A 16658-nucleotide genomic window follows, 5' to 3' on the forward strand; every position below is an offset into this window, starting at 1 on the left:
GTCCGATAGTGGTGGGAAAGATGATTTTTTTATAAATAAATTAGGAGGGTGGTGGTGTTGTCCTAAAAAATGAATAATCCAATAAAGATGAATTAAAAAATTAACTAAAAGAGATTAATATTCCAAATATTTATTAATATATAAATATTACAATATAAACAAGCATTTATTAATATATAATAATTCAGTAAAAAAGTAATAATCCAGTTTTTCCGACCCATTCAACCAATTGTCTTTCCGATCCATTCAACCAAAAAAATATGATTATGCGGCTTTGTGGGAAAGACATATTTTATCGGGGAAAACCTTTTTTTGTGCAAAATCAAACAATTTTTCCGATCCATTAAGCCAAAACGATCTGTTTGGACCTGAAAAAATGTCTATTAAACAGAACCTAAATGTGAACAAAACGAAAAGATGGTTACCATGATAAGTCACACTCTTAATAGAAATTTTATTTTTCATATTTGTTTGTATTATTTTTAAAGCATCCATAATAATTGATTATTTATCTTATTTATAGCATTTTGATTTAACAAATCAATTTTCTACTAATTTATTTTTAGCAAAACTTACTATCATAAATACTAATTAATCATTGATCGATTATAAAATTGTCTTTTTATTTAAGAAATATATTTTTACTTTTGTGAAATATTTTTTATGGCCTCTTATATTTTTTTTCTTTTGTTTTTAAGCATATGTAATATTTTTTAAAGTATATAGTATCTAACAATAAAATAAAATAATTTAAATATGTAACAATAAGTATGTAAGGTCTTTAAAAAAAATATTATGTATCAAATAGAAAAAATTATAATGTAAATGTTTTAAAATTATTACAACTTTTTTATACTTTTTAATTAGAAGTTTAATAATTTTTTTAATACAACGTTCTAAACATTCATTTAACGAAAGTATTTTAAAATGTTATAAAAAAGTATTAACTTGTTATACAAAATCATTAAAGCGTTTTAAAAATGTTGTAAAAGAAAGTTTAGAAAGAGTTGTATAAAAGTTATAAAACAATTGTATGAAAATATAAAAAAAAAAAAAAATAAAACTTGTAAGAAAAGTTTAAAACATTTATAAAATACTTGGTTTAAAAGTATTTGTATGAAAATTATATAAAAGTATAAACAAAATTTTAAAAAAAATTATAAGCGAAATCGAGAACATTGTATTAGAAAAACGTACTAGAAAAAGATTATCTTAAAAATGTTGTAATAAATTAGAAAAACCTATAAGAAAATGTTATAAGTGAAATTGAAAACATTATATTAGAAATCTATAAGAAAAAAATTATCTTAAAAATGTTGTAATAAATTCTAAAAAGTTTTAAGAAATTTGTAAAAAAAAATGCTCACATTTAGGCCTCGTTTGATAGTTGTTGACTAGGAAAGTGCTCATTAGAAAATGTCTGTCTTGGTAAGAAATTCTGATTAAGTAAGAAACCATGTTGTTTGATTGTACAGTTGACTAAATGTATTGACCGATGAGAAATGATCATTTTACCCTGCTAAAATACTTTTCATCTACATTTTATACCATTTAGATACAAAAACCTCCTAATTTTAATACAAATACCCACCTCAACATACTTGGAATCACCAATTTCACAGTTGTCTTCAATTCCAACACATAATCCAGTTCTGCATTCAGTCCCTATTTGATGCCATTGGAATCCCAATTTCATCTCAATTCTTCTCCACTTTCAATTCAATCCCTCAACTCCCATAACAAAAAGCCATCATCTTTAACTGAAATCCACAATTCCATCCTCCAAACATAAATCATCTTTCGCTGGAATCTACAATTCCATCCTCTAAACACAACTATGGAACACCTGTCTAATCATCTCATCACACTTAATACCATTAATGGTTGTATCTTCTACAAAAGCTATAAAATTAAAGCTTGTAAGAACATTCCTGATCAAGAGGCAGGTAGGAACCTTCCTGATCAAACAGGAACATAACATCAAAAAATCAGAAATTTTAGAGAAGTTAAAAGGAATCAATTTCATGAACCAATAGCAATCAATTTCAAAAATTAGAACATTCAGAACAGAAAAGGGTACAAAGAAATACATGTGAATAAAATTAATTCATGATCGATTTCAAGACAGAAAGGAGAACCTGCGATTGAAGGAGATGGTTTCATGAATCAATTTAAAAAACGATTTTCATGAAAGAGATGGTTTCTTGAATCGGTTTCACGAATTCATGGATCAATTTCAAAAACGATTTCATGAAATTGGTTTTATGAATCGATTAAAGAAGAAGAATGGAGGCGATGGAAGAGGAGAAGACGTACCTGATGAAAATAGGAGAAGGACTTGATCGGTGGGGTGGGGGGGGGGGGGAGGGGGCCGTAGAGGCGTGAAAGAGGAATATAGGGAAAGGAACAATTGGTAATGCTTCCTCCTTTCTTAGTCAGTCATTGGTTTTCATCTTACAGGGCCAGAGCTTTCTTTCCGAGTCAAATGGCCAAAATTGATTTACTAAACAGATTTAGCTGACCGAGTCAACAAAACATGTTTGACACGATTCGGTCAAACGCATATCAAACATGACCTTAGGCAATTTCTTTGTACACATTTTACCATTTAACAAGTTAAATGGTCAAATGTATCAAAAAAATGTTACCTAAACACAAAGTTCTAAATGGCGTGAGGCGTGGCGTGACGGCAAGGCCAAACCTCAAGTTTAACGAGCCATGACGAGTCATGACGTTTTTCAAGGCGTGATGTACAGCGGCGATTTTGTATTAATTTAAAATTATATTACCACATAAATATAAATTTATATTAAATATAACTACTTTTTAAAAGTGTTAGATCAATAACTGATAACAAAAAGTTAACAAAAACCATAATACTTGTATCCACGATTTGAAAAGACATAACAAAGAGCAAAAAACTATGTTTCAAACGAAAAAACACGCGCCATAACACGCCATAACGCGTCATGGCGTGCCATATCATGCCTTGCCACATGCCACGCCTAACAACAACGTTATGAAGCTTTTCGTAACTGCGAAGCCACGCCTCACGCCACGACACACCTTTTAGAACATTGCCTAAACGTGAATAAAACGAAAAGGTAATTACCATGACAATTCATTTTTCTTTTTAAATACGATTTTTTTTTGCTTATTGAATGTAATTGTAATGCACTAAAGCAATGGTTTTTCTTTAGTTGATTTAATATAGCGAAAAAGATAAGACATGAAATATCCCAACATAGTGGAAGTCGAAATGTGTGGTCTAGTCAAGATGGCGACTCGAAAAATGCACGATAGAGATGTTTGTTCCGAATTAACATAATGGTCATGCTATTGTGTATATACTTTATGTGTGGTTTATATTCCAATAGTAAAACTCTTAGTTAATGTTGAAACAATACCTATTAAGCATGCAAGGTAGGGAAGATTCCAATAGTAAAACTCTTAGTTAATGTTGAAACAATACATAGTTATATACCTTGTTTAACATATGATGTAGATGGTAATAAAAAAGAAGAAGCTACAAGGTATTCCATTGGTATGTGAATATCAATATGTAATTTTAGAAAAGCTACTTGGTTTGCCACCCGAGTGACAAGTCGTGTCTCAAATTAACTCAATGCTGGTTGGATCTGTCGTTATAACATCGCTTTAGAATAAACCAATTTAAACTTTTGATAAAGGCTCAATCAAACATTAGTTCTAATACCATAAATGTTTCTTCATAGCAAGACCTGCAATGTTAGCAACACCTGCAATGTTGATCAATCACTCATCATGCAATGCAATGAATGAGTATCCAGAATAAAGATGTTGTAAGATATATGAATTAGAATGATCATCATGTAAATAAACACTATAGCTAACATGGTTGGAAAAAATCAATAATAATATGAATATAAATAGAAAGATCGTAACAATATGAATACAACTGAAAAGACGATCAGACAGTAATAACATGAATACGGTCGGAAATATCAATAATAACATAAACACAGTCGGTTTAATTTATCATTCAAAATTAATCTTGAATTGACACATATTCCATAAGAATGATTTTACAATTGGAGTTACCATACTTTGTTTGTGATTAAAAGTGTAATCAGACTAAACCTAGGGGTTATTTGTGTAAATACATGCAATAATTATTACCATTATTATCTGTAGCAAGCATATAGTCGGGGTGTGCACGGAAACCTTTTCCCAGAGGGAAAAGCTTTTGAGAGAAGAAGATAGAGAGAGAAATAGGCTTATTGCTGTGTGAATGATGTTTTAGGGTTTCTTCGTTGTCAATTCTCTGAACTTTATTGCATGCTTTTGTTTGTCTCAACTCCATTCTTCTTATCCTTTCTCGAATTCTAATCGGGAAAACCCTAATTTCGCCCGAAATCCAGCAAACATTATCTTGATGCGATTTTCTTGGCGAATTTGCTGAAGGGAAAAAGAAAACGGAGGAAGTAAGCTGTGATGGGTGCACCGGAGAAGTTGGCTACTTCCAGCAACAATTCGATGCAGGTCTGTTTGTAGCTTATTTTTTCTTTTGCCTTATTCTTGTTACTTTCATTAATGTGCTGATAATATTGTTCTGATTTCGAGTTACTTTTAGTTCATTTTTGCTGTTGATCTTTAAACCCGGCTTTATTAGCTTTAAGATATGTAGGCGTTATGATATAATTCTTAATGTCAACTTAATTAGCTATGACGTGAATCTCCCTTTGTGGATGGAGATTGAGGAGTTAAGTTTTTAGCGAATTGCTCATCTGCTACTAGCTTTGTGCTGAATGCCCGAGTTCCAATTTTCTTTTTACCAAGGTTGTCTTTCTATTAGGGTTGTGTGTTCTTCAACTGCCTGTTTTCTTATTCGAACCAAAAAAATTTGCTACTTTATGTGCAATCGTGTGGTTTTGTCATATGTGCTGTTTAACTACTTGTTCGGGTGAGCTTAGGTGCAAATAAGAAAGTGTAAAAGTGTGATATTGGAAGTAATCAAGAACACTCACATGTGCCTGAATTCATGTTATATAAGCATGTTTCACTTGTGGCTATCCAAATTATGCATTATTGAAGTAAGCATGAATGAATTGAAGACACTCTTATTTTGTGGATCCTTCTATTCTATTTAGGCTAAATATTATTTTGCATGGATTTTGGTGATGACGTGTACTCAAAGCACCCGTTGTGTTGATTGCGACACTCGCACCCATTTTGAACATAACTTTGAAAACTAAAACCTCTTGATAAACACACTTGAAAATACTATAATGAGTATATATGTAACAAATCAAACAAGTCTAAATAAATGGTTAGCACTAATACCTTTTTCTTGAGTTTTAGCATAGAAAAGAAAAGAAGGGGAAAGAAAGTAAGGAGAGAAAAGAAGAGAAAGGAAAGTGAAAGAAAATTGTATTTTGTGTTTCTGAGTTGGAGAGAAATGAAATGAAAATTAAACATTTTGTTCTTTTCTCTCCACAAGGAAAGTTTTCCTTCCCTTTCTTTCCATTTCCTTTCATCAATGAAACTTAGGACACTAGTTTTTTTTAACTTTCTTCTCACTTCCATCAATTTCCAGTCTTTTCCCTCGTTAAGTTGAACTTGGGAAAATACAAATGCTTGGAATATAGATTACACGAATACATGTAATAAGATATGTAGCACAATACAAGAAAATAAACAATAAACAACCACAAGATTACAATAGTATAACACAAGTATGTAACAACGAGTATCAATTGAGAGAAAAAGTTGTGGTTGTGGGATAATGTCACTTCTTGCAAACCCCAACATAAAAAAGGGTTTTTATAAACTCGGAAGCCCAAGATTTGAAAAACACTAATTGGCCCATTTAAGAAGTTGAGGGGACATTTCAAGCTCATTGGACAAATGGTGAGGTGGAAAACTAGCAGAATAAATGAATACCTTCTAGAAAGGTCTTTTCAATGGTTAACTTACTTTAAAATAGTTTATCCCACTTTATATTATACAAAATCCTCACTTTTTTATAATAGCTTCTATAAAAGAAGTAATCTTTTAAAAAGATTGTAGCTTACCTAGCTAACTAGCTTGACATCAGAAATCATCAAAACTTTAATCTCAATCTGCATTTTAGATTTTTTAGCTCTCAATTATGTCATTAATTAGTCACTTTTGATGGCTTTGTGAGTTAATTGATCTAGAATAAGAGCCTGTTAATGATACTATTCAACTTTCTTTCTTCTAGATGCTGTCTTCTTTTTATTTTCTGTAGATCTTTCCTTGTTTTTTTTATAATTAACAATATAAAATATCTTCAAAATGTGCTTTACCCCATCTGTTAAACTTTATAAATAACAGCGTGTGAAGGTGTATCGACTCAATGATGATGGAAAATGGGATGATCAAGGGACTGGTCATGTCACTGTTGATTATTTAGAGGTCTGTCTTTAATCTTTATTCTTTATATTCTGAAAAACTTCCAACTTTTCATACTTTTTAACTTTTAAAGACATTCTTACCCTCATTTATACAACAGAGATCTGAAGAATTGGGCTTGTTTGTTGTTGATGAAGAAGACAATGAAACACTGCTGATGCATCGTATTTGCTCTGATGATATATATCGCAAACAAGAAGGTATTTTTAAGTTTCAGAAACACATTCTCTATCTTTCTTTATAAAAAAATTAATTTTATCTTGTTCTATTATCCAGATACTATAATTTCATGGAGGGATTCAGAGTTTTCAAGTGAAATAGCTCTTAGCTTTCAAGAAACCACAGGATGCTCATACATATGGTACCTAATAATTAATAAATGATATATCTCATTATCTTATGTATTTCTTTTCCTTTTAATTATGCATATGACTAACATTATATTTTACCTAGGGATCATATTTGCAATCTGCAGCGTAATTTACATTTTGATACTATTCGGAGTAAGTTATTATTACTATTTTTTTTATGTATTGTAAATATCAATATCATCTGTCATAATTTATTTATTATTTTATTTCTCTTCAGATGACTCATATCATGGGGCTAACAATGAGTTAAGGGAGTTGCCAGCTGTAGAGTTATCAACACTCCCTTCAATACTTAAAGTTGGTGTTAAATTTTTTAATCTATATTTTACTTTGAATCTTTTTTTATAAAATTTGGTGTTGAATATATATTTTTTTCTTGCAGGTTGTGGTTGATGGTAGTGTTACAGATCAGTTGTGTGTAACAGAGCTCATACTACATGATGTATGTTATTTTACTAACTCTAAATTTGTTTTCTTTTTGGAAGTTTTTAAAATCTTTATAGATAAACTCACCTTGTTTTTATGAATCTTTAATGTGAGCAGCAAATATTTTTCCGAAAGTTGATGGATTTATTTAGAGTATGTGAAGATTTGGAAAACAAAGATGGGCTTCACATGATATACAAAATTGTCAAAGGAATCAGTTAATACCCAAACTTTCCTAATCATCAATTTTAAAGAATCAGTTTCATATTTTATAAAAAAGCTCACGACTTTATATCTTTCTTTATCTCAGTTCTACTCAACAGTCCTCAAATCTTTGAGAAAATATTCAGTGATGAATTAATAATGGATATTATCGGGTGTCTTGAATGTAAGTTATGATAAATCTCAAATAGATTCTTTGTCATTTACTCTTAATACTTATATAATTAAATTTATAATTTTGTTTGTCTACAGATGACATGGAAACACCTCATGTACATCATCGAAATTTCCTTAAAGATCATGTTGTTTTCAAGGAGGTATCAGTATCAATTTGGAAGATGTTAATGATTAATTTAATTATTTTGGGAGGTATTTAATAAATATAAATACAATGTTAATTGATATACAGGCTATTCCAATTAAAGATCCTCTAGCCTTGTCAAAGATACATCAAACATACAGAATAGGTTATCTGAAGGATGTTGTGTTGCCTAGGGTTTTGGATGAATCCACACTTGCAAGTCTTAATTCCATGATTCACTCCAATAATGGAATGGTAAAAATTAGATAATTAATTAAATCTCAAGTCCCATTTATTTTTAAAAAAAAAATATCATCTAACATGTTATTTGTTTATATTTCCAGGTTGTCACTTTATTAAAAGATGACACCACTTTCATTAAGGAGCTATTTGCAAGGCTAAAATCCCCTACAACATCTCCTGATTCCAAGAGAAATTTGGTGTTTTTCTTACAAGAATTTTGCACCTTAAGCAAAAGCTTACAAGTAGTTCAACAACTTCGCCTTTTCAGGTATATTAATAAATACAAAATTACCAATCATAAGTTACAAAATTACAAAATTACACACTTTCAATATATACAAAATTACCAATCATAAGTTTTTAATTTATTTATTTTTGGAATGTTTTTAGAGATCTAGTGAATGAAGGCATATTCAGTGTGATTACTGATATCTTACAAAGTGAAGATAAGAAGCTTGTTCTCACTGGGTAATCAATTCGTATCTCACAAATTTTATAAAAACTTGATTAAATTACACGAATGGTTCCTATGGTTTGGGGTAATTTGCACGTTTGGTCCCTAACTGCTTTTTTTAAACTCCGAAGGTCCCTACAGTTTGTTTTTTTGCGCGCTTGGTCCTTGTCATACCTAAAAAGACTAGTTTTCCCATGATTTTTTAATTTATTTAAATAAGGTGGGGTAGGTAAGGTAATGTGGAAGTGGGGTTAGGGGTGTGTTTATTTAAATAAATTAAAAAATCAAGGGCAAAATAGTCTTTTTAGGTAAGAAATGGACCAAGCGTGCAACAAAAAAACAAACAGTAGGGGACCTTCCGAGTTAAAAAAAACCAGTTAGGGACGAAACGTGCAAACTACCTCAAACCATAGGGACCATTCGTGTAATTTACTCTAAAAACTTTTGATTTCTTAGATTAAATTTAATTAACGATTTGGTAGACAAAATGTTATGGATGCAGGACAGACATCCTCATTTTTTCATTAAACCAAGATCCAACCATGTTGCGTTCCTATGTTAGCCGTCAAGAAGGCGTCCCATTACTCGGCCTTCTGGTATGTACAACTTACACATCCAAGGGTATATTAGTAATTTCACAATGTGGCAATCTCATAACAATGTGGTAGGTTTTTCACAGGTGAAAGGGATGCTTACAGATTTTGGCGACGATATGCATTGTCAGTTTCTTGAAATAATTCGAAGTCTTCTTGATTCCTTTTCTTCAGGAGGACAGGTTAGGGTAAACACATATAAACTCTCATCTCTCTCTTCTTTTTGATTCATATATTTTTCTAAATTACATAAAACATTTTTATATAAATTCTGTTTCATCAGCAGAGAGATGCGATTGTTGAAATATTCTACGAGAAGCATCTGGATCAAGTAATTAATGTTATAACTTCTTCATGTCCTCCAAATGGAAGTAAAAACAGTGCAAAACCTGAGATACTTATGAACATTTGTGATCTCCTATGCTTTTGTGTTCTTCATCATCCTTATAGAATAAAGTACTCAACTCAAGTAATCTCTCCATTTTAAATTATTCTGGAGTAAATTCTTTTGTACTCTATATAAATTTTTGTATTTTTTATTTATTTTGCAGGTGTAACTTCTTGCTTAATGGTGTTGTAGATAAAGTCTTACATCTGACTCGAAGGAAAGAAAAGTATCTTGTAGTTGCAGCCATTCGTTTCATTCGAACTTTAATCTCACATAACGTAATAATAATCACTAACCACAAATTCTATATAACTAACTTTTTATAATTTATATGTTATAATAATTAAAAAAATATATGTTTTACTTTTATTACAGGATGAACATCTTATGAGTTATATTGTGAAGAACAATGTTTTTAAACCAATCGTGGATGCGTTTATCAGTAATGGAAGTCGCTATAATTTGTTAAACTCTTCAGTTCTTGAACTTTTCGAGCATATCCGTAAGGTATTTATTTATTTCATAATATAACTAAATATCTTATATTATTATTATTATTGTTATTATTATTATTATCTAATAACATTAAACACAATACCATTAATTCAGGAGAATATAAAGACACTGTTGAAGTATTTAATTGACACCTTCTGGAATGAATTAGCGAAATTCGACAGTTTACCTTCCATTCAATCTCTCAAACTCAGATACGATCAGGTCCTTTTCTGTAATTTCATTAAAAAAAAAACAAATTATTTATTTATTTATTTTTATTTAGATATATTTTTTTTATATTCTGACACACAGGCACAAGAACACGCAGCGAATAACCAAAACAACAACACGGAAACGCGAAAACGTGTAGATGAGCGTGGACTCGAGAAGGAAGAGGAGGATTACTTCAACGAGGATAGGTATTTTTGTAATTAATTACATTATCTTAGTTTTTATTTATTTTTTGAAATTTGTGATTTTGTTTGTGTTGATAGTGATGAGGAAGATTCTGCATCAATGACACGTGGGAGTAGGATAAGAACACGACCGGGACCCGGTGTATCAAATGGATCTGGTGGATTGGTTGATTATGAAGATGATGAGGATGATGAAGACTATAAACCTCCACCAAAGAAACAGGTGGAAGAAGATGAAGGGACATTAGAATTTAGGTTAAAAAGAAAATTTTTGGCAAAAAAGGAAGAAACAGACATCATAAAAAAACGCAAGTTACTTGGAAAAACCCAAACCCAAACCCAAACCCAAACCCAAACCCAAAAGCCTAAGGAAAGTGTATTTGCTACATTATGTTCGACTTTAAGTCAAACAGTATTGCCTACTACTACTGATAACAAGTCAACAAATGAAGAGAACAAATCTGAGGAAAGTGAAGCAGAAAAAGGAGTTGCCCAGTTATAATATACAAGAATCCGGGTCAGTTATACTTGCTCTCTCATTCATGATGCTTTTTTTTTTTTTTTTTTTTTTTTTTTATAAAATTTCCAGCCTATGTACAAACCCTTTGTTAATGTTAAACCTCACAATTTTGAGTAGTTTTTATTAACTATGTTCAGCTGTTGTAGAAATGTGAAATGTTATTGGGCTTGTGTAGTGGTTGGTTATACCTTTGTTTTTGTGTGTAAAAGGTTGAAAATGGTAGGTTAACAAAAAGGAAAGTAGATGAAGTTTTAGTCCGATTTGATTCTGTTATTTGGGTTATTTATTAGAACTTGAAGGTGTAAATGACAAAAAAGTTGATTTACTTTTTTCTACTTTGATTTGGTGGTAAATGGTTTAGGACTTGACAAAAAGCAAGTCTATTTAGGTATTAGGAAGCTAATAAGTTAATAAGTCCGATTTGATTTTTATTTGGGTTATTTATCAAACATTTGGGTTAATAAGTCATTTTAAAATGCATTCCCAAACACTCCATAAGTTCAAGGGACATTAAGAAATTCGATTTGCAAATAAAAAAAATTAATTATTACAGTAATGTTTATTTGGTAGTCTCCATGATTTGTTGATTTGGTAATTATAAATTTATTTGTAGTTATCTTGTTTCCATATTCCTCTTATGATTGTATCTTTATATTATGAAATAGTCGATACAAGTAATCATCATTGAAGGTGATTTTCTAAATTCTTACACCTTGCATTACAAGAGGTGGAGATGTAACAATCTTTTTATTTTAATAAAAGAATCAAATTTTGCCATATCTCCTCTAACCCTCCTTTATGAAAGTTAAATTACCATTTTACCCTTCATCCTTATTAATATAAATCATAAAATTTAGCTATAAATCAAGAATACACAAACTTCTTTTATTTTTGCCATCTTAATTTGAAAACTGATTTAAAATTTGAAATACCTAAATCCATCACTAGACAACAAGATCATGTTCATGATTGATTTTTTTTAATTCAATATTATGTTGTATTGTACGAAATCATGGTTTTATCAAATATCTACATATAGAAGGTAGATCGGATATTCATAACAATGTATATGTTAGTTTGAAAAACTCCAATAAAGTTATAATATTTTGGGTCACTATACGGTTTAATTCAACATTAATTTTTGTTTACAAAAAAAGACGGATTACCGGTTAAAACTTTGGAATAACTATTTTTGGTCGGTTTTGCAAATTTAATCAATATTTTGCCTTTTTTGTGTTAATTGGTCAAAATATTGAGACCTCTTTGTAGATTATACTATTTTTTACCAATAATCAAAATTAGTTCAAGGGTAATCTTAATTTTTTTTTTCAATATTTTGGTTATTGATAAAAAAACGTAATAATATAAATTAGTTTAAAAATAATCTTCAGAAAAGTCTCAAGTTTTACGTTATTGATAAAAAATAACGTAATCTTTAGAAAAATCCAAATTTTTTTTATCACCAATTAACGAAAAAAAGAAAAATGACTAAATTTGCAAAACCAAAAAGGGTTATTCCGAAGTTTTAGCCGATATATATATATATATATATATATATATATATATATATATATATATATATATATATATATATATATATATATATATACATACTAATTTGGGATTAAATCGTAAACTAACTTAAAATATTGAGACTTTATTTGAGATTTTTTATATTAATTTTAATTAATCATTATAAACTTACATACAAAATTTTTATCTTTATAAATTAATAGATTTTACAAATCTTTCATTAGTCATTACAATTTTAAATTATCAAAAGTTTCTTGGATATTAACCTGGTATGTATTATATATAGGGATTTTTTAATATGTGACAAATCGACACACATTGTTGTATAGCCCATTGTTGTATTTATTTTAATAAAGAAGAGATCAATTTATAAAAAAGATAATATCTTCTATAATTATATCTAAATAATATAGTATATACTTTAACTTCTAGTCGATGTATAGTTTGAATATAAATATGGTTTACATATACACCAAAATTAATCGTTTACTAGTTTGTTTAAACATTTATCAAATCTTATTTTAAGATTATACGTCAAAAGATAGTTATTAAATTAATCGAAATAAATGGTGTTATGATATAAATGCTCATCGTCCTTTAAAATTTTAAATATGTATTGTATTTACAAAATTTATTTTCCGAAATATCTTACTTTCTTGCTGCAATGATATCATCATTTCTGCATATCACAAAACACTTTCATTGAGACTTCATTGAGACGTAATAAATAAACGACCAACAAACTGTGCCGCAACCATTTTTTGGATAACAAAATTAATCATTTTAAAAACATCTATAGATTTAGAGTTATAACATTACTATGCATGATCTGTTGGACTCTATTGATGAGCCGCACAACATCTGACGCAACGAAACCGAAAATATTAAATGCATAAGGTATAAACGTGTGTTGATTTTCCATGCATGTTTTCTCGTGTTTAGCCACTTTGCATGATGTGACTTTTTGAACAACATGTCATATAGTGAAAACCCCACTATCCAAGTCCACAGGAGGGGAAACCCCTGTTAGATCCATACATGTATGATTAACTCCAACCCATCTAAAAACTAAAACATCCGTTGGCATATGTGTTGAACGTCTTTCCAACGGGTCAATTAGAAAGTTCACACGTGTCTATTTCTTGGCAGAAACTCCAGCACACCTAAATATATCGAAAAGAATATACCTAATCAGATCGTGCCGGTACTCTCTCTACAAACATTATTGTTATTTTTTGTTTATTTTCAATTTTGTTTATGAGAATCACTCGTATATCAATTTCGTGATCAAAAAACATTTGATGAATTGTTATGGTCAATCTTACAGACATTACCCTTTAAATTCCTGATCTTTAAAATTTTTTATATTTTTATAATCAAACTCATCAATTTTGACCATTTTGATACTTAAACATTTGAAAAATTATGGACACTTATCTGTTATCTTGATTAATTTTTTTAACAATACATCGTATAGATATATGATTGTTATAAAGTTAAATCTTATCCAAATTGACAAGACAAGACGACACCAAATTTATTCACGATTCTCTTCGAAAAGGTCTCCTTTTGCCAACGCACAAAAGACTTTCCGTAAGATTTCTTGTTCCCCTCCTTCTAGAACAAAATCATTGTATACGTGTCTATTATGTTTTTGAATATTTTTTGTTTTTAGTTTGAAGTTATAAGTTTAAATTTTGTATAATAGTAGTTGTGTATTAATTATGACAAAAAGGATTTAACCTAAGATAATTATATTTTGTCCGAAATCGAACTAAGAAATATTTGTTATAATCCGTCTAAACATGATTCATACCACATGGATTACAAAGTGAATCAATGTTATAACTTTTAAATGTTTGTTATAAGCCAACTAAAAATATTCAAAAAATGAATTTCAAAGTGAATAAATAGAAATAACAAGTTTATATACATGGGGGCTTAGAGGGGGGGCAAAGTGGACAGCTGCACATGACCCAATTTTTTTCATTATATATTTTTATTTAAAAATACAAAATTATAATAAAGATAAGGGTCTTTTTTTTCTTGTTCGTCCTGGGCCTTTAAGAATATTTCATTTTTCAGGACCGGCCCTATATATATATATATATATATATATATATATATATATATATATATATATATATATATATATATATATATATATATATATATAACCCGACTAAACGCAATTCACAATCTATATTATAAAATCAATCAATATCATAACTAATAAATGTTTTATTAGAGTACACGGTATGAGTCCAAAATTACTCGTTATAGGCTTACGTGTCCGGCCATAACGTCATTGTAACGGGGGAACACCGCCCCCTCCTCATTGCTTCTCGTTATGACATCACTCCTGGTTGTTACCACGGATTGAAACAAATGCAAATGTGAACGTTTAATTACTCGACCGTTTGCAAACGGTCAAAACTTAAATAAAAAAGTTTACCTTTTTATCTTTATAAATACTATTTTAATCCATTTGTTTAAACATTTCCCTCATTCTCTCTATATCTTACACATATACTTTCTTTAAATTTTTTAAAAATGGAGCAAAACCCAACCCCTCCTCCATCATCAAACCCAAACACACAACCTCGCCTCTCGAATTTGCGGGTTATGAAAATTATTTCAACCTTTTATCGTCTCAAGGATCACTACAAATCCCATACCAATGCGCCGCTTTCAATCCCGCTTCACCACCACTGCAATTTCCCAACTCACCTTACCTTCAACAAAATTTATAACAAAATATTTTCCCTACTTTTGCTTCGATGCAAGAAACAACCACCCAACCACCACCTACAACACAACCATCGGTTGAAGTGTAAGCGGGAGGTAGTATAAGGGAAAGGGAAAGGAAAAGAAAAATCAAAAGGGAAATCGATAGCGGTTGAAATAGAAAATGCAGACGTTCCACAATGGTGGACACCGGAGAAGGAATATGCTTTAACAGCGGCTTGGTGTACTACTTCAAAAGACGAACTCTGCGGAAATGGAATGAAGAAAAAAATTTATTGGGGGGCGGTGCGTGACAAGTTTCACGCTATTTTGAAGAAAATCCGTATCGCAACAATGACATGTTGAGCAACAAATGAGGTCAAATAACTAAGTGGTGCAGCAAATTCAACGGTATTTACAATCGGCTTGAGGCGCAACAGTAAAGCGGAACCAACGACTTCGATTTGTTCAAATATGCAAATGAACAATATCGGGTTGTAATGTGACATGTTTTCGACTTTGAAAAATCATGGGAGTTGTTGCGAGCAGATCCAAAGTGAAATAAAACGCCTACATCATCGGAGGTTCAATCCAAAAGGTCTCGCAATTCGAGCTCGATCGACGTGTCGGACGTACGGACTCACATCGACCTAAACACCGACACCGATGGGATCCCGGAAGATATCGAGGAGATATCCCGAACACGATGACCGCCAGACGCGACAAAGCAAGGCGCGTTGCAAGACATGCATAGGAGGTTGAGGCGAAAGCAAAAGATGCGGCGGAAATGAGAGCGAAATTCGACGAGCACAATTTATTAATGAAAGAAAAAAATGACTTGAAATGTCGTCATTTGGAGTTCCTAAAAAAGCAAGCACGGGAGAAGCAGACGCAAAAAAAGAGAGAACTAATGACACATCAATTATCAATTCTTCAGATGAGCGATGAGGGTTTGACGCAATATTTTAGCGGTGCTACAAGCGATGAAGAAACAAACTATGAAGCAATATTTGGGTTAATTAGGATTTTATGAGTAATTTGAATGATATTTTAGTTATGACTTTAGATTTAAAATTATGTTTTTTTTAATTGTAATCGTAATTTTAGATTTTAAATATTATGTTTTTTTTTTTGGTTTTTAAAATTTTATGTTTTATTAAAATATATTCATTTTAGTGATTAAAAAAAACGTAAAAAGGAAAAAAAAACCAAATTCGAAAAAAAAAATATAAAACATATTTATTCTCAAAAAGTTGGTGTTGTATCTTGTTGCCTATTTCCTCACTTGGTGTTATAACACTATTTGCTTATGTGTCATGTGGCACAACTTAGTGTTGCATCTTGTTGTCCACACCCAATGCTCTTATAACCCGATTAAATATGATTTACATTATGACATCAACCTAATAGACTTATTTTGATCCTGCAATATAATTCACTTTTATGAAGTTATCATTCATTCAATTTTCTATTTTTCGATTCACTATTACTATTATTATTTTGAATTTTATGCCCTTATCGTTCATTTAGTTTTATAATTTTTTGATACATGCTT

General features: G+C 30.3%; 1 protein-coding gene across 4 annotated transcripts; it reads left to right on the forward strand.

Moving 5' to 3' along the window:
* The first annotated feature begins 4182 nt into the window (after positions 1-4182).
* LOC145088901 (uncharacterized) lies at positions 4183-11013 on the forward strand. Of its 4 annotated transcripts, none has more exons than XM_079027362.1 (21): positions 4183-4521; positions 6337-6417; positions 6515-6614; positions 6691-6775; positions 6868-6917; positions 7003-7082; positions 7168-7227; positions 7329-7428; positions 7522-7599; positions 7686-7750; positions 7843-7989; positions 8079-8245; positions 8368-8445; positions 8934-9027; positions 9111-9212; positions 9308-9480; positions 9576-9690; positions 9788-9919; positions 10022-10129; positions 10220-10326; positions 10402-11013. In XM_079027362.1, exons 1-21 carry the CDS (start codon positions 4474-4476, stop codon positions 10823-10825), a joined length of 2394 nt encoding a protein of 797 aa, XP_078883488.1. In that variant the 5' UTR covers positions 4183-4473; the 3' UTR covers positions 10826-11013. The 4 variants fall into 4 exon arrangements, with proteins under 4 accessions (XP_078883488.1, XP_078883498.1, XP_078883503.1 ...); XM_079027372.1 differs by having other exon boundaries at positions 9311-9480; XM_079027377.1 differs by having other exon boundaries at positions 9111-9206.
* Positions 11014-16658: the final 5645 nt, after the last annotated feature.

Source organism: Lactuca serriola, chromosome 1 (assembly GCF_051521515.1).
Source record: "Lactuca serriola cultivar US96UC23 chromosome 1, Lser_US96UC23_V15, whole genome shotgun sequence".
Taxonomy (NCBI): domain Eukaryota; kingdom Viridiplantae; phylum Streptophyta; class Magnoliopsida; order Asterales; family Asteraceae; genus Lactuca; species Lactuca serriola.